This window comes from Perissodus microlepis, chromosome 20 (genome assembly GCF_051167445.1).
Source record: "Perissodus microlepis isolate ML-2025 ecotype Zambia chromosome 20, ASM5116744v1, whole genome shotgun sequence".
Lineage (NCBI taxonomy): Eukaryota > Metazoa > Chordata > Actinopteri > Cichliformes > Cichlidae > Perissodus > Perissodus microlepis.
In genome coordinates, this window is record NC_140480.1 from 8836744 (window position 1) to 8854616 (window position 17873).

Sequence of the window (17873 nt, forward strand, 5' to 3'; positions counted from 1 at the left end):
ATTTAGAGTGAATATGTATCTCAATTTTAAAGAATAATAGACCTAAATGACTTAAGGGTCTATCTAACTTAAGAGAAACCTACTATTTGAAGTGCTTCAGGCATTTTAACGCAATTAAAAACTCACTTAGAATACTTCTATCCCTAACTTCAAGTCTCACTTTAGATTACACATGCAGAAAATTGAAGATTAACATGCAAAACTGAGTTACTTCGAGACAAATATACTGCAGCACCTCTTCCAAGTGTGTCTTCTTCAAATCTGTTGTAAGATTTAGATGCCCTCAGTTGCCTGTGTGTATGTGTGAGTCTCTGCGTGTGAATAACAAATCAAGAGGGCAAGCACTGCATCGGTCACCGCTGATATAAACAAAGTAGGAAGAGTATGATTTAGAACATGTTTCTTTTTATTTACAAATTTCAAAAAACAAAAAAAATGATGTAATCCAAAGTCATACACATTGTCCACACAACAAGCTTTGACTGGAGCCAATCCTCAAAGACAGCAGATTTAATCTTCACCTCGGCTAAAATGGAATTGAGACAGTCGGCTCTGCTTGCCCGACCACCTCGATTTGTATAAATAAATACGTAAATTCAAGTAGAAAGCTGTGAAACTAAAGAGCAGTCAGTCTGCGCAGCAAACGCTGAGCTGACAACCAAACAGTTCAACACTGAGGAAAACTTGCTGTTTTGCCATCACAGGGGTGATGACACGCCTGGACAATTCTGGTGATATGGTAATACAGCACAGAAAAAGGGAGAAGCACTTGATATTGTTTTTTTTATTGTTGTTGTTTTGCTTTGTTTTTCCAGATGATAAGTGGGTTGGGCTGCCTCGGTTTCTGACCCATTACTTGTGATTGAGCTAGCATGCACATAAATGGCTCATTTAGCTCAGATTCAATACTAAAATTTGCATCTATATTATCTGAGCGCACATAAATAGGAAATGATTTCAACACTGTGCAGTCGTTGAATATCCCTGGTGACAGTTTTTTGGTTTTTCATATTAAACGGCTGATCAGTTATTAGATATGATTTTAACTCTATGCTATCCTGGATATTAATGTGCTTAATAACACATTGGTTGGTCCACATCAAAGTTCTGCACAGTTTCACATGTGTTGGGTCAGACTGGCTTATCATTAGTTCTTAAAAAACAAAAATCGTAGTAACAATACTAATATGACTGTAAAAATCTTACAAACAAGATAGTGATGAAACAAATGAAACCAAAAAGACATTGTAAAAAAATAAAAATACAAATGAATAAATATACACCGTCATAAATAAATTAATTTGGTAAATTCAAACATTGTAGAGAGCAAAAATGAAACACAAGTAAACTTACAGTTTCAGTATGGAGAACAAACACATGGAAGAGGGAAAAAAGGACAGGTAATGCTGAGTCTTAACTTGACGTTGTTTCATCTTTAACAAAAGAGCTAGTGGTTTTTAAAGCTCTTCCTGCAGCTGTTTAGGCCGAGGGGGGTCAGCTGGAACAGCAGATTGGTGGTTTACATCTAGAACCAGACCGATATGGGATTTTTAGGACCGATGCCGATATTGGTACCGATATTGTTTACTGATACATCGGATTTGAGGATTTAAAAATCTCATATATCAGCCGATATTTTTTTCCTTTCACGCACAGAAAACAAACAGATTTCCCTAAGATTTTTTATTTATAGCTATTTATGAGTCTTGACCAACATCCAACCCTGCAGTTTAAAAATAACATCGTTTTATTGTCACAAGTAGCGGATTGCTCTTTTTTTGCTCTACCCAACAATCATCTGATCTGCTAGTAGTTCCAAACACGTGTTAGCTGCGAGTGCAGACTGTCCTCTGGTGGACAAACTATGCAACCCCCACCCCAAAATCTCTTATTTGAATTTTCCATTCATCATCCATTATAAATGCCAAAACTGAAATATTGGCAAAAAATTAATATCGGCTGATATACACAATATATAGGTCGGACTCCATTTATAACAAATTTAAAGGGGAAATTGGTCACACTATGAAGATTTTCTAGCTTTCACCCAGTCAAACACAGATTTGTATCTTTTTACAGTGTAAAAATGGATATGTACTTCTCAACTGTAGCTGTGAGGATGTAGAGAGAGTGTGTTTCTGCAATGGATTGTTTTTATTTTTTATCTGCTCTGCATTATTTGGTCTCTTAAGACACAATCCTCTTTGATGGAGGTTTCAGATGTGCTGTTTCCTTCTTTTTCCTTTTGGCAAAGCTACATCATCTCTCCCTAAAAAAAAGGTTTGGTTTCACATTGACCTCTGTTCATGAAACGAGATGAAACAGAGAAAGAAAAAGGAAAAACAGCAGAGCAGAGGTGAAATCTCTCTCAAAACATGTTACCAAACCGAGTAACATGAATCTAAATTTTTTCTTTTCTTTTTTAATGATTCCTTTTGCAACCCTTAAAAACACAACAAGCAGTTACAAACACAGTAATAACACGAGCGTTCCTCTGGGGTTGTACAAATACATATATAGGCTTGAGTGAGTGTTTTGCATCGTTTTTCACTAGGCTACAGTAAGACTGTGGGTGAGATTCAGAGAGTCACGGCGACTGTCTGTCTCTCTTTACCTCGCCTCTCTCACAGTTAACATTCAGAAAGATGGAGGCAAAAAGGCATTTTCTGTTGGTTGTTTCTCCGCTACAAGGAGGACACCTCACTGGGACACAGTTTATTTTTTTCCTCATTTTCACCTGGCTGTCGTTTTTTTAGGCAATCAGAGATTACATAAATAGAAAAAACACGCACAAAAAGAAGAAAAACAAATCTTCCCACATCTGATGCCTAAAGAGAAGGAGTCTTTTCAAAAAGGCCCGGTGTAAAGGCATTTGATTAAGCGTACATTCTTTCATTAGTTTTTAAAGTTTCAATGAATATCTTTAACCTCATCCTCAAAGCACAACTGTTTCTTCAGTATTTCAATATGATCCCACATCTGTTGTGTGTTCTTTCAAGAACAAAATCCTACAATACACCTGTCCTGGCAGTGAGTTATTATTACGTTCTGTCAAAAACGCTCTCTAAAACTTCTGTGTGATCTTGTAACCGTTGCGTTTGCCGTTTTAAGAAGTGTTCAGTAGCAACAAGTGATGGACGATACCATTTCAGTTATGAAATAAACTGTGCTACCAGCTAATGTAATAGCAAAACCTGTTTCACAAGCAACTCCAGCTCCTCTTTTTAATTAGCTGAAAGCAAAAGTCTTGACACTTAGCAAAGCTGCAGAGCTAGCATCTCTAAAAGTCAACAGTATAACTAGTGGCCGCTTGTGGTCACTATAGGCCCATACTCAGCAGTACTCAGTCCAGTGATAAGCATCTTAATGCCGGCATTGGACAAAAAAAAAAACAACTTTTTTTTTTTGGAAGCTCAAAATCCTCCAACTTTTATTTTCTCCATCCCTTTGGAGGGTTTTTAAGCCTTTATCAGGATTCTTCTTCTGATATTCAGCATCACGATTATCTCTCTCTGTCCAGTCACTGTTAAATCCCCATTCAGATCATTTCTTCAAGGCAAGTAGAGATGTTCAGGAGAAACACTTCAGCAGGGCCTCAGATCTCAACACCTTAAATGTTTGTCATTTCTTCCTCATTTCATTTAATTTAATTTCATCTTGGCCTCTTGGAAACCTGCATCCTGGCAAATGGGCTGCCATTCTTTTATGGTGACTATTACAATTTCTGAAAGCATTCTCACAAAAGGACATTCTTTTGTCACTGTCCCCTCACCTCAATTACATCATCTTCATCTGAGCTGCTGATGCTGCTGACATTCCCGCTGTTCACCAGCACCGGGCCTCGCTGGCCCTCGGACCGAGCTGAGGGGGAGAAGGAAGAAGGGGAGGATGAGGAGGAGCTGGATGCAGCAGTAGGAGGGTATTGGGACAAGAAACTGGCTCCAGCTGGGCCGGGAGTAGCAGCTGGGCCCGACACCCCTCCTGGGAGCATTGAGCTGGTGTAGAGGCTCGCAAGAGATGGACTATACGACAGAGGGAAGCCTGGTGGGAGCATCCCAGCCATGCCTGGCATGTTGGAGCTCAGCATGAATGGTGGCAAGGCTCCTGAAAGTGAACTGGCAGCTTTGACTGATGGAGAGGATGATGATGTTGAGGAGGAAGATGAGATGGTGGGAGCGGTGGTTGTCATCAGTGATGAGGAAGGAGAGGAAGTGGGAACAGTGCCGGCTCCACCCATGTTCCACCCATGCCGATCTGGGTACATGTAACTGGCGTCGCTCAGCTGAGTGTGGGGGGGCTGGAAGTAATGCGAGCCTGCCCCCATGAAGAGCGGATGCCCCAGTGAACCACCCAGCATGGCAGAGTTTAGACCCATAGGGGGGAGCCCATAGCCCCCAGTGAAGGGGAAGCCCTGCGAGGCCACAGGGGCTGAGGAGTGCTTGCCGGCAGAAGGCTGCTTACTGGCCCGCTCATCCAAGGACGGGGTGGAGGCTTTGCGCTTGGAGCCCGTTCTCAGATCTTGGGCAGCAGTGGCATCCATGTTGGGCTGAATGACATTAGTCACAGAGGCATCATGGTGGCTCAGATTTCCACTTAATAACCCGCTCCCACCGCTGCCATTGGTCTGAACCAGTTTGGTTGAGGGCAGGCTGCTCACGCTGCTCTCTGGCGGATGAACAGCAGAGCCTGCTGACCCACCAGCTCCTGCGCCGCCCGTATAGCGCTGCAACTCATTAATGATCTCCGGGCTGTCGGGGGAAAGAGGGCGGGGCACAGTCTTGGGTGACAGGCAACCGTTACTGACATGGGTGGGAACCTCTGGAGGGGGTGCTTGCAAATCTGAGGAGAAAAGAATTGGATTTAAGCTTTACAAGAATTCAAGCATCAACACGGCCTCAGTTTACTGAAAGAATACAATAAAGTCATTAATATCAGTGTGCTACATCTCTGACATGGTACGTAAATACAGTAACTAGGGTTACATGCTTTCAGAGGTGTTATTGTAAGGGAATCATCCTACCTTTGGGTGGTGCTGTTGAACTCTCCTCCACCGACTTGGCCTTATTAGCTGCTCTGATGGCAAAGATTCGGCCATCAGATGTCCTGATGTAAGTCCCTATGAAAGCCACAGGTAAACAAAACCGTTATTAGAATTAAATGAAAACATTTCATTATATTATCTTTTTACCCGACTAACTCGACAAATACCAAAAGTTTTTTTTTAATAATCTCTTCAATAATAACAAAAAACAAACAAAAAACAGCTGGAACAAGGACACGTTCACACAATTATCTGCATTTTGTGACCACCGCACAAAAGAACTGACATGTATAACAAAGCGGTATTGTACCTTTAGTGCCCCTGATGACATGGATACTCTCTCCAGCGGTGATCCTGGCCTGGACATCTGTGGAGTTGTTGGTACCTGGAATCACTATGTCTATAAAGAGAAAAGAAAGACAATCAGAGTTTAAGGCCATAAAGAAATAGTAATCTTTAGTACTGACAGAAAGAATAGAGATAAAATGGAGTGCACGGAGAATCTGCTTACCAGTGGTGGTGACAATTTTCTGTACAAACACGCCAGCTTTCTGCAGGCAGTTGACAGGGAAGCCTCCGAGGCTGCATTTAGAAGAGTCATTGCCTGGGGCAGAGCTTGCAGATGCCTGGCGGGGCATCATAGAGACTGGAGTTGACTGGACTGGCCTGACACTGGCCACTGGCTTCTCTTCAGTGCTAGTGGGAGGACGCCTGAATAGACAGAGATTTTCTTTTTTTACTCTTGATTTATGACTTGTCTTTATTTTTTTGAAGGAGGGTTTACTTGATAAATGCTCAACCTTTTAAAAAGATTATTAGACAAGTGATACGAACTGGATTTACGGTAGCTTGTTAGCATACATACTGGGATTGTAGATGTCAATTACTAACCAGTTTCTCTGGCTAAAGGCAGGGATGTTGGTAAGGCTCTGATCACTGGCAGGGTAATAGTGGGCGTAGGAAGGGCGGGTGTATGGCACCGAGGCCCTCTTTTCATCCTCGTAGCCCTTCTTTGCTGCTTTCTTCTCTGCATTGCTCAGCTTCAGCTCCCTGCGGTCTATCAGCAAGGACTCGTGGGGGAATGGTTGCTAGAAAGGAGGAGGTTGAAAGCTGATCAGTGTTCTGCTCCAAGTTTGCACGATTACCTCACTTATGATGACCTCATCCTATACATTTATATTTTTTCCAGCTTATACCAATTCAATTTAATAAAATTCATGAGAACGCCAATTGGAAGATTCTCTGCTTTTTAAAGCGAGCCACAAAAAAGGGTGTAATTATGTGATGACTCATCACGTCTTAATCTCCAGAACCTCACAAGCTGTTTAAAATAGTGTTATAAATGTAAAACAAAGCTTCACTGTAACTCCTTGGCATACTTCCCATAGTTCCAAAAATGGATTTTAGTTGGCAACTATGGACACACTTGGACATGTCATCCTGCTGTAATGACAGCTAGGGGCTTATTCAATTAGCAGAGAACTCTAAAACATAAACAAGCTTACTTAAAGAGACTTCTGTCTGTAGAAAATGAGTTTTTATCTTCATCAAATCGTAGTGAACAATGGAAAAAATACACAATGGAGTGCAGGAGCGTCTATGCTCTATTTGTAATCGCCTCTAGAGGGAGTATGGGGACAATATGTTTCCTTATACCTTTGTAATCAGGTGGGGATAGAGGTGCAGGGCCTTCCTGAGGATGCTCTCCATTCTGTCATTGGGCTGCAGATGGATGCTAGATGAGTCTGGTTCCTCCTCCACAAAATGAAGAAGAGACTCAACTTCTCTCCTGGTGAAGGTCAGCACGGGGTTCAGGTCATCCACAACGCGGTCTGATTGACAGAAAGGAAAAAAAAAAAAGCAGAAGAACCAAGATATTGAGGTAAAATTGTTTGGAAAAAGATTCATCTAAGGATACATGGGGGAAAAATGTAGACAGAAATGGCTAAATTCGAATGGCCTCGATGTATTCGTCTCACCAGACAAAGCTTACAGCAAACACTTGAGACACTTCAGTGTCAGACGAGAGCCTCTTGGCAGAAGAGCTCTGACTTTACCTCAGAGCTTATTATTTAGTTTTAGGGGTTCTGCTCGCACAGAGGAACCTACACTTGGGGTTTTCAGTGAATTTCAACACTGACAGATGTTTGAAAGAGCTGTCATCTGAAGGGAGTGAAATATCCATGAAGTGAGGATGATGGAGGTTGAATACAATCTCCACGTCTTATAATTTTTCCTTATTTTTTCCCTTTCCTCCTCCTTTTTTTAAAATTTGAGTTATTTCTGGTTAAAAATACAAGAAAATGTCTGTGACAAATGCTCCTGTATGCAATGCATTTTTAAGTAACTAAAACGTTACCACGCACATATTTTAGGAGAGGTTATTTGACTGCAGCTCCGTTGGAACTCTCTGCAGCGCTTTTTCACGTGTTTCCGACTCACCAGACATGCCCTGTTTGGAGATCTGGCGGTCGTAGATCTTCTTCTCCAGCGTAAAGTCGCACACCAGCCTGTAGATGTGGCACGGCTTCCTCTGCCCATAGCGGTAGACACGGCACACGGCCTGGGCGTCGTGGCACGGGTTCCAGGAGGCGTCAAAAACCACCACGCGGTTTGCCCCGATCAGGTTCACACCTAGACAACCAGCCCTGGCAGGAACAGACGGGACAGCAGTAAGATGATTACTCCTTTTAAGATTTATGACCTATAATAATGATATAATTAGTGTAGAGAGCGTGTTACCTGGTTGACAGCAGAAAAACCCATGCGGAGGTGTTGGAGGGGTCATTGAACTGGTTTATCAGTCGCTCTCTCTCTGAGGCAGTTGTGCTTCCATCCAGTCCTTCAAAATATCACACGGCAACTCATATCTAAGAGGTTCTCATGTTCTTTAAGTTTTATATTCTTGTAGCTCTTCTCTTCCTGTTTTTCTCTGAATTTATACCGCTTGCTTGCTTGTTTCACAGTACAGTGAAACTTTACCCTTCAATATTTGAATCCCCACATGCTATTATATGGACTGTACAGATAAAGTACCATGTATATAGAGACAAGTTACAGCTGAGGATTCATATTATTAGAGCTTAACTAACCAGTTAAAATAAAACATTAACTGTAATTTGATCTTGGATGACAGATCTTTATAAATATCTGAGGATCTTTAAAATTCAAGCTTCTAGTAAAACATAAAGAATATAATTTAAATATAATATTTAAAAAAATCAATTAGGACACATAAACCCCACAAATAGAACAGCTGTAAATGAAAACACTGGCTTGCAGAAAAATGATAAATCAACATATAGGTATTATTTAAAGAAATAAAAACACCAGCAGGTGGCAGCACTCATGGCAAGTCAATGAGAGCGGCAGCACCCAAATCACTGCAGTCAGTTCCCCCAAAGAGAACAGACTCATCAGTTCAGCATAATTAGCGGCTCGGTTTAGCATATTACAGAGAGCGCTGTTTCGCACCTCCGAAACCTCATGATTACTTACGATAGTAGTTGAGGTTGCGGACCCAGTTTTGATTGGGTCTGTCTCTGCTGGGCACATTGGGTGATGGAGGCACTGGTCTCTTAGCCAAAAAATCCTCGATCACGGTCAGCGTGGACAAACTCTGACTGCAAGAAGGCAGACAGACGGGGGGGATAAGAAATCTGATCCATGAGGTGCACGAGTGTAAGTAATGGAATGCAAAGTTGTTGAAAAGTAAAGATTTTTATTACTTTTTCTTTCGAATCAAAAATCTGCATCCTGGCACTTTTTACATCTTTTACCTGAAGACGAGGAGTTTGTCTCCCTTCCTGACACTCTCCTCTATCAGGTGGAACAGCAGAACCATCTTTGCAGAGTTGTCCAGGATGCCGGGCTTATAGTCAGTCATGATGTCCTTTGCCTGTCCGTGTGAGAAGACAGACTGTAAAAACTGCTTGCAGATCAGCTTCAGAGGTTTTTCCTATATAAGCAGTTTCACTGATTTTGAAAAAGTGAGGTTACAGATGGGAACTATGGGCCAGTTTTCTCACATCTGAACACAGCACGGACTATTTAAAATTTCAGTAAAAACATTTGTTAACTTTGATTGGATTGCACTTTTCTAATAGTCTTCCAACGTACCCATTCATATGTGATGACCTGATTGGCTTTCTCCTGCAGCTGGTTAAGGCTCAGGCCACCGACGGGGTTAGGGTTGTCGAGGTTCTTGGGCTTTTGATTGGTTGGTGCCGGACATCGTCCTGTAGAGGTGATGTCATCAAGGTCTAAATCCTGGTCGCTTGCCAGGTTTTCCTTCTGCAGAGCCTCGTACAGGACATCTGGATGGTTCCAAATCTGAAGAAAAACGCAAATTTATATTTAGAAAAACTATATATAAATGTCATTATCGTCACCAGTGAAACAAAGTTTCTGAAGAGATCCAGACACACGCTCGCACTCCTCACCTTGCAGCAGACGCAAAACGCTTTGAGCGGGTTGAGGCTGAGCCAGCCCGTGTTTCCTGCCTCTCTGAAGCGGTTCATGAACTCTGTGTAGAGGGCCCTCTGCAGGGGAGACAGACGCACCAGAATCACATGCTCCTCCTTAGAAGGCAGCTGGTCCTTCAGGACATCGTGGCCTCGTCTGGATTAAAGACAAATTACAATCAATATTCGCAAAAACCTCACTGAGCTTTTCTTTTATGGACAATGACAGTGACCCTTACCTCTGTACAAAGCCCTCCAGCAGGCTGTGCAGGACGTGGCTCCTGTACCTCATCAGCTGGATGTCCTGAGGCGTGCTGTCCACACACTGGCCGTTCAGAATGGGACGCTCGAACATATTGCTGAACTCCTGCCGCGTACCTAAAATGTGCACAGGGTGTAAAAGCTGCAGTGTTGACATTAACTGCTAATGCTTGTCTGCTGAAATGAGGCACAGGTTGCTCCGTACCTAGAAAATCGGGCCGGACAAAGTCGACCATGCACCAGTATTCAATCAGGTTGTTCTGGAGCGGGTAACCGGTGAGGACCACACGGCGTCTGGTTCGGATGTTCTTTAGAGCCTGTGACGTGCTGGCGTGGCAGTTCTTGATGCGATGTCCTTCGTCGCAGATTACCACGTCTGGACCGGGCCGAGCCAAAGCTTTCTCGATACCTACAGAGAACAAGTGAGGATATTTTTAATTTATTAAACTTCTAGTCTTTGCATTTCTCCCATTTTTACTTCACGTCCTGTCCTTCCTGTCCTGCAACCTCTATCATCATCCCCAGTCTCTCCAACCTTTAAGTAGCTCCTGCTGCCTGTCCTCTTCATCCAAGTCGATGACGACAGGTCCCGCTGCTTTCTTGCTCTTCTTTTTCCTTCCAGCCACGAAGCTCTTCTTCAGTGACAAAAGGCGATACATCTCGTAGCCCATCAGCAGCACGCCCCCGTCCCGAGCCCAGTCCTCCACCACCTTGGCCCTGGCTGTAGTATTCCTGGATATCACCAGAAGATATCAGGTTGGTTACTGCTTGTGTTTTTCAAAGGTAAGACAATGAAATATTTTTTTGCCTGGCAGCAATCCACAAAGTAAAAGTGTTTTCCTAAAAAGATAACATTCATTACAGTTCAATAAAAAAAAGAAAAAAAGAGAGAAAGAAAGCTGGAGGCATGTTTTCCTTTGAGTGATGAGCTTAAATGTGATTCGAAGCACCTTTAAGTGAAACCTATGAAAAAGTGTGAGATGTATGACTAAAGGCGAAGAAAATGAGTCAAAGAAGGGAGGAAATCCTGTAATAATATCAGATTATCTTATATTAAATAAATATTTTCAGACATTCACATACGTGTGAGAATTGGAAAATCTTTTCCAGCAGAAATCCAGCAGCTGTTGGGAGGGAAGATACTAGAGAGACAGGAGAAAGGACGGGCCAGACGGGGATTAAGCTCACAGGCCGACCAGAGGGTCAGCTTAGTCTTTTTGTTTTTTTTAAAGACAGATAAATGAAACACTTCCTGACTGCTTTGACCCTGCTGTCTGTGTGAGGAGGAGAGAACCTGCAGGATTTTTAATGTTTTTGGTTCTTCCTTGATGATTACATAACATTTAATCAATTTTAATTCTGTCTAGTGTGATAGAGCAAAACAACAAAGATGTGGTTGTTTTTAAGCGCCCAATCTTAAAAAGGATTAGGTTAAAAAAAAAAAAGAAAAAAAAGTGTGTTTGTTACTCACTTGTGTTCATCGTTGAGAATGTGAACCTTAAAGGTACGTGGTGTCACCACTGCAGGATCAGGATCTGGAGGTAAAGCCTCAGGGGGCGGGACCCAGATGTTGAACTCTGACAGCCAGTTCTGCAGGGTGTTCACCTGGAACAACAAAAAATATATACATTTTAAAAAATCACCAAACCCTCTTATAGCTTATCATCTAATTTCCATAAGAATTCTGTTCACGTCATAAGAGTGACAGCTCAGAAACCTCACTCCAAACAAAGGCAACAAGCGTGTTGCCTTCCTATGGGCTCAAAATGTGGTCATAAATATTTTGTACTTGTAAAAAAGATTTGTATGTGTAAAAAGAATTTGTGTGTGCGTAAAAAAGATTTGTGTGTGCGTAAAAAAGATTTGTATGTGTAAAAAAGATTTGTGTGTGCGTAAAAAAGATTTGTGTGTGCGTAAAAAAGATTTGTGTGTGCGTAAAAAAGATTTGTATGTGTAAAAAGAATTTGTGTGTGGACTTAGCCCAAAAAAAACCCTGCAAGTTACAAGTATGAATTTTGACCCCATTTTTCTTCCTTTCATCTGATTGGTCAATGTCATGTCAATCACAAATGTAACAATCCAATCAGAGAACAGATGGGTTTGGCTGTCGGAGGGGCGCTTTTTTTGAACTGCAGGTCTTTGAAGGGAATAAATGCCCTTTTACATGCCAACCCAGCGTTTTCCTTCATCACCACGAAGGAAAACAGTCTGTGGTCGTCCGAGTTTGGTGATTTTTGTGTCACAGGTCTACGTGTTTAATATAGGGACTTCCACAGCCTTTTCAACAGCGCTGCGGACCGCGGGGTGGGGGCGGGCAGTCTGACAGTCTTCATTATAAAGCTTTCTTCGTTATGAATTAGCATACATGTTTTTATTGAACATTTGAAGAACCAGCAAAAAAAACAGAAACTCTTGTAGAGGACATAAAGTCAGAGATAGAAAAGACAAGGAGCAGGTGCATCTAGTACAGGTAGAGCTGCTGCAAAAACCCACAGAGCCCAGCAGCCAGCGCAACAAATTCTGGATCCTTTGCTTTTAGTTAGCAGTTAGCATTAGCAGCACATCCTGCATCCGATGTGAAAGGACTTTTATGCTGCGCACTGTGACTCACAGCAATGGTCCCGGGTCAGCCCTGACTTTGTGTTAAACTAATCCTAAAGTAATAATGGCATTTCTAACCACTGATATAGCACAACTTTATCCTTTCAACAGCTGCTGAAAGTTAGGGGACCTAGCTGCTATCGGATATTTATATAGAGATCCTCCAGCTTCAAACTGTATTATCCTTCAAGGACCTGCAGTTCAAAAAAGCACCCCTCCGACAGCCAAACCCATCTGTTCTCTGATTGGATTGTTACATTTGTGATTGACATGACATTGACCAATCAGATGAAAGGAAGAAAAATGGGGTCAAAATTCGTACTTGTAACTTGCAGGGGTTTTTTTGGGCTAAGTCCACACACAAATCTTTTTTACGCACACACAAATCTTTTTTACACATACAAATCTTTTTTACACACACACAAATTCTTTTTACGCACACACAAATCTTTTTTACACATACAAATCTTTTTTACAAGTACAAAATATTTATGACCACATTTTGAGCCCATACCTTCCAGCTTCACAAGTCCAGCAAATGTGTTCTGTTTTTTGTGTTTCATCTTCACTTTTGATGCAAAATCATTTTAAGATAATAGAACTCAAGGATAAATACGATCAATAATTCATGCAAGCGTGAGCTGCAGAACATCTTAACATTATTTATTAACATGCCCTTTTCTCTGAGTTTCTCTTCACATCAACTTTTACACACACTTTCTTTCTATCGATCGAAAGCTCGCAGGCAAAACGTGTCCCTGCACTTATTCTATTATTCATTTATTCACTTATATCTTTTGATTTAATCCACTTAGATTTTTCTCTTCTTCCATATATCTGAGCATTTATTGAATCCTTTTGCCCGTTCTACTACACCAAGATCAAACCCGCAGGTTCTTACAGGTACGATGGCGAGCACGGTGTGAGCCTGGGTGCGTCTGAAGAGGACGTCGATGAAGGAGATGACCTGCAGCGTTTTGCCCAGGCCCATGCTGTGGGCCAGGATACAGCCGAATCCACTGCTGCTGCTGAAGCGCTCCACCGACTCCACCAGGTTATCGTACAGGAAACGGATTCCCCCAATCTGAGAAGGAGGAAGAGGCAGCATAACAAAAGCAGAGAGAGTGAAACTCCGGGGTCAGGATTTATGGGGCTTTACAAAATTGACATCAAAGGACTTTTTAAACACAATGAATAAATTCTCCTTTTTTTGGCATTTTCAAAAAGTTACACTAGGTGCTGCTACATTAGTACCTGATGAGGTTTCACTGCTCTGGCCAGCTGAGGCGACAGGAAGATGTCTTCCTCTGTAGTCGGATGGTTCTGGTTGACCAGCACCCTCCCCTGGGCGTCCGGCTGGTTGAGGGCATCGTTGATGTGGGCGTCGCTCGGCTCACTTTCTTCTTCCTCAGCTGTAGACTCGCTAACGTGGACGATGGAGTCGTCCTCGCCAGAGCTCAGATCTATGACATCTGTGCAGGCCGGAGAGAGTACACAAACATTAAAATCTAGAGATAATAAAAACTAGATATAAATATATATTTTTTGGAGGTGGAGGAGAAATTGCAAACTGGAGAAGTTATTAATTATGTAAAATTGGTAATTCTACAAGGTTAAATGATAAACACTTTAAGAAATGGTGCATTTCATGCTGTTTTCGTGGTGAGCAGGGCTGTTTCGCTTTTGAGACACACAGAATGAGAGACTGTGAATGAACAGGCCCAGCGGCCCAAGTGCCGAAGATTGAGAAATCTTGCAGCAGCTATTCCAATGAAAACAAGCCCTCCTTCTTTTTAATGGCCTTCATACATTCATGTCAAGTAACAGGGGTCACTGGTCGCATCTTGTACGATGCTGCTTCAAACGTGAAGGTTATCGTGCATGCGCGTTTGGAAGTGGAACGACCGAAATCCATATCTGATAAAAAAAGGAATTCAACGTCAGCGGTATCAAGTGGTTAAAGTTACACAAGCTGGCAGCCTGTGAGGGCACAACGGGAAGTGGTGGTGTGTGTCAGTATGTTAGTGTGTGTGCGCGCGCGAGAGAGAGGGAGAGAGAGAGGGAGAGAGAGCTTATATAACTGCAGTGAATGGCTGGTTATACAAGTAGGATTAGAGTGGAGGGGGAGACTGGTTATGCAACCCAAACTAGAAATGTCACTGTGCCACTGTGGTGAAAGTGTGTGTGTTTGTTATGTGAGTGTGTTCTGGCTCATAACCAGGATTAGCTGGCTTTATTGCTCCACAGACCCACTCTGATCTGCCCCCCCCACACACACAGACCCCCTTTTCATCTCCCTTCCCCTCTCCCCCTTTCATTTGCCTTTTTTCCTCTTTCCTTTGCTTTTGTCTTTCTCAGCTTTCACATCTACATATTACCAGTCTCTGTTTATCACAGCCATCTCTCTCACCCTCTTGTCCTCATTTGTTTGTGTTGCAGGTATGTGTGTCTGCGGTTTGCCTTCATCTTCTGGCCCCAACACTGAAATATATGTGTTTATCCTTGAGTGGCTTTCTGAATGTTTGAGACTGTGTGAGGGTGTGAGAGAGTGCGCACTCGGGCAATAAGGGAACAGTACATGATGTACTCTCTGAAGGTTCTAAATATTCTGATGCACATGGCAGCTAATCTACGAAAACACCCTGCAATTTATAACTCACACACGCACACACAGACACACAACCTTTACAGGAAGCAGGGAGAATTTTGACCTCAGTTTAAATTGGTGCTGTAAGACTTTTAGTAATTAAGTTTAAATGTTTTTACAAAATCCTCCCTAGAAGGATTCTTTTCTTTTTTCTCTTTTTTAATCACAAGTGAAGTAATCAGCAAGTTTTCATTTGAAATAATGGGACGCTTCCTTTCCAGCGGCTCTACTGAGGCAGCTGCGAGAGCGAAACTAGAGCAGCAGTCACAAAACAGAACCCGTACGACTTCCTGTAGTTTACAGACGTGATGTTGAACATAAATGCTGATTTCTGTTCATCTTTGCAGATGAATGGACACCTAAATATGTGCTGACTTGTGGTTTTTGGAGTAAAAACCTCATTCGATATTCAAGTTCAGGCTGTCTTTCAAATCTTCCTTCCTTTTTTTTTCTTCTGGAAATTCAATCTGTCGGGTCTTTTACTGCGTCAGCTTTCCAGACCCCTGGGCTCAGAAAGCATTTTGAAACAGAGTGTGTAATTTAATAAACGCATGCCTGTCATAAGGCTATTCAGACTGGTTTGCTTAATCTTTAAAAGGCTGATGAGATGTGAGGTTTCCACCAGACAACGTCAAACTGCTACAGTTGCGAGATATTTCCCTTTGATGGGTCAGTGTGCCCCCCCCACACACACACACACCCCTCTTTAGGGTCAAGCTTGAACTTTAACATTATGTTGTGTAAAGAAAAAGAGAAGCTGCACACTGTGGATCTACTGTTTCTCAACACCGACTGTAGTAAAATGTTTTATAACTTTATGATTTTGCATTGTGCAGCCTTCAGTACCTTCACTACCAAGAAATCCAACAGTAGGACAGACACTGTGATGTAACTGCTACATGTTTGAGTAGAACAGATGAGTCACTTTTACATAAGTCATGACAGCAATTGTGCAACGCCTGATAGCATAAACGGACAATACTTCATTCTGCACTAATAAGGCAACCCAATTAAATAACCCAAAGAGGAAGTCTGCAGCCTGTCACAGCTGAAACTGAGAGCCTGGAGAAGCTGCCAGTCCTTAAAGTGAGATTGATCCTGGAAGTTTTAAAGACCAAACATGGTTTTGAGCTTATAACCAGATGGCTTAAACTTAAAATCCAAGTTTCTGCAAGTTGAATCTGCCCTCAAACCTCTGTTAAACGTGATGAGGAATGAATGGGAAAAGAAATACACTAAAATCCTGAATGTCCCGAAAAACTAAAAGTTGCTCCACACTGTGGTGTTTGGGCTTTGTAACAATAAGGATTCTGCTTTTTAAAGGTTTTGTCCAGTTAGGCGACCATCCCCTCTACGATTATTCCATGATACATGTAAAATACACCCTGGGATTACAAGAAAAGGGTCAGTACTCCAAGTCTTTGTCCACAAAATGCAAACTGTGTTTAGTCAGCTTTAATGTTTTGGTTTCCAATCCGCGTTTTTTTTTTTTCCTTTTTAGTGTTTTTTTTTTTTTTTTTTAAATATACCTCATATTTTTTTTAACACAAGCATTTTTGAATACTTCTTCTAAAGACTGAAAAGGAAATATGCTGACTGAAAGAAACCTCAAGTATTCACTTGAAATGTAAAACAACAACAGCGTGCAATAACACAGCTAAGTAACGACTCTTCAGTCGTAAAACGCACAAAAAAGGGACGTTGGAACCAGACAAACATCTTGTTTCTGTTAGTTTTTTTCTGTTTGCTTTGAGAAACATCTGATTTCAAGTGATGTCCTTTGACAATAAGAATAAAAGCTCTTGTTCAAACTGAACTGAGCTGCTGGTTTAAGTTGGTCTAAAACACTTGGCATTCCTTTTTTTTTGCATTCCTCTGTCTGTGTCTCTTACCTGTTTTGTGTGTGTGTTGTGGGCTAACAGAGGCGGGTATGTTAGCCTTGCTGTCGTCTTCACTGATGCCCGTGCTGCCTGAGTCCACACAGATCACCTCCCGTCTGCTCGAGTTCACTTCTTGTTGCGATGCTGCTGACGTCGCACGCGTTGTCACATCGCCTGGAGAAAAGGTTACGTAGGTGACGTTAGTATTGGAAGAAGATTTGGGGACAAATGAGGGATGAAAAGAGAAAAAAACAGCTGTGAGATGAACAAAAAGAAAGCAAAATCCAGAGTCGGTTTTTCAGAACCTGGATACAAACTTGAAATTGCGGTTTGTTGTACAGTTTAGGCAGTTACTGTCTGATGGAGCAGCAAGTTTGCATGTTTGTGTACACACTCTCACCAGTTGTGTATTCGGGCAGCAGCGGTACGGGGAAATCCTGTTGTCCTTGCTGCTCCAGACGGTGCCTTCTCTCCAGCTCCTCCTGCTGGGCCGCTTTGGTCACTGCCTCCAACTGATGCTCCTTCAGTAACTTCCTGCGCAAACACAGCAACAAATCGGTTTGCTTTTATTCTAGTTTTAGAATTTCACAAACTGTAACCATACAGTTTGCACTGTGCACGTGTTCAATTGCTGATGAATCATTCTTCTCACACTCGCAGGGGCTTAATTATGATAGTCACATCATTGCTTTCTTTAAAGCTACATTAGTCAGCGTTTAATAATAAATTGGAATCAAGAGAGCTGCGCACTGCGAAATATGTGACTCAACGAAAAAGCCACAAAGAATTATCAAAGACTTTTTAAATGCTTTGTTTTGCTTTGGAGGAAGAATTACTGCCATTACTGCTAGGCTCATTCGAAGAACCCCACTTGTTTTGTGTCCTCATGTTGAAGGACAACCCGATTTACACTACCTGCTAGAACAACATGGGAAAGTTAGCTTGATTTCTTCAGTCTGTTCTTTTTCTAGGATGGAATG

At 42.1% G+C, this 17873-nt stretch overlaps 1 protein-coding gene across 3 annotated transcripts in view; it reads right to left on the minus strand.

Annotated features, from left to right (window-relative positions):
- Nucleotides 1-385: 385 nt before the first annotated feature.
- LOC146364088 (helicase ARIP4-like) overlaps nucleotides 386-17873 on the minus strand; it is a 76530-nt gene continuing 59042 nt past the window's right edge. For all 3 annotated transcript variants that reach the window (XM_084916056.1, XM_084916059.1, XM_084916057.1), the window contains 20 exons: nucleotides 17294-17427; nucleotides 16906-17067; nucleotides 13621-13838; nucleotides 13268-13450; nucleotides 11237-11370; nucleotides 10301-10497; nucleotides 9971-10174; nucleotides 9744-9882; nucleotides 9484-9661; nucleotides 9161-9373; nucleotides 8821-8939; nucleotides 8540-8664; nucleotides 7784-7883; nucleotides 7484-7689; nucleotides 6698-6873; nucleotides 5933-6129; nucleotides 5553-5752; nucleotides 5352-5441; nucleotides 5021-5116; nucleotides 386-4839 (listed from right to left, as the gene is read on the minus strand). In XM_084916056.1, coding sequence (XP_084772182.1) covers nucleotides 3758-4839; nucleotides 5021-5116; nucleotides 5352-5441; nucleotides 5553-5752; nucleotides 5933-6129; nucleotides 6698-6873; nucleotides 7484-7689; nucleotides 7784-7883; nucleotides 8540-8664; nucleotides 8821-8939; nucleotides 9161-9373; nucleotides 9484-9661; nucleotides 9744-9882; nucleotides 9971-10174; nucleotides 10301-10497; nucleotides 11237-11370; nucleotides 13268-13450; nucleotides 13621-13838; nucleotides 16906-17067; nucleotides 17294-17427 — 4153 coding nt within the window. In that variant the 3' untranslated portion in view covers nucleotides 386-3757. The remainder of the gene's footprint in view (nucleotides 4840-5020; nucleotides 5117-5351; nucleotides 5442-5552; nucleotides 5753-5932; nucleotides 6130-6697; nucleotides 6874-7483; nucleotides 7690-7783; nucleotides 7884-8539; nucleotides 8665-8820; nucleotides 8940-9160; nucleotides 9374-9483; nucleotides 9662-9743; nucleotides 9883-9970; nucleotides 10175-10300; nucleotides 10498-11236; nucleotides 11371-13267; nucleotides 13451-13620; nucleotides 13839-16905; nucleotides 17068-17293; nucleotides 17428-17873) is intronic.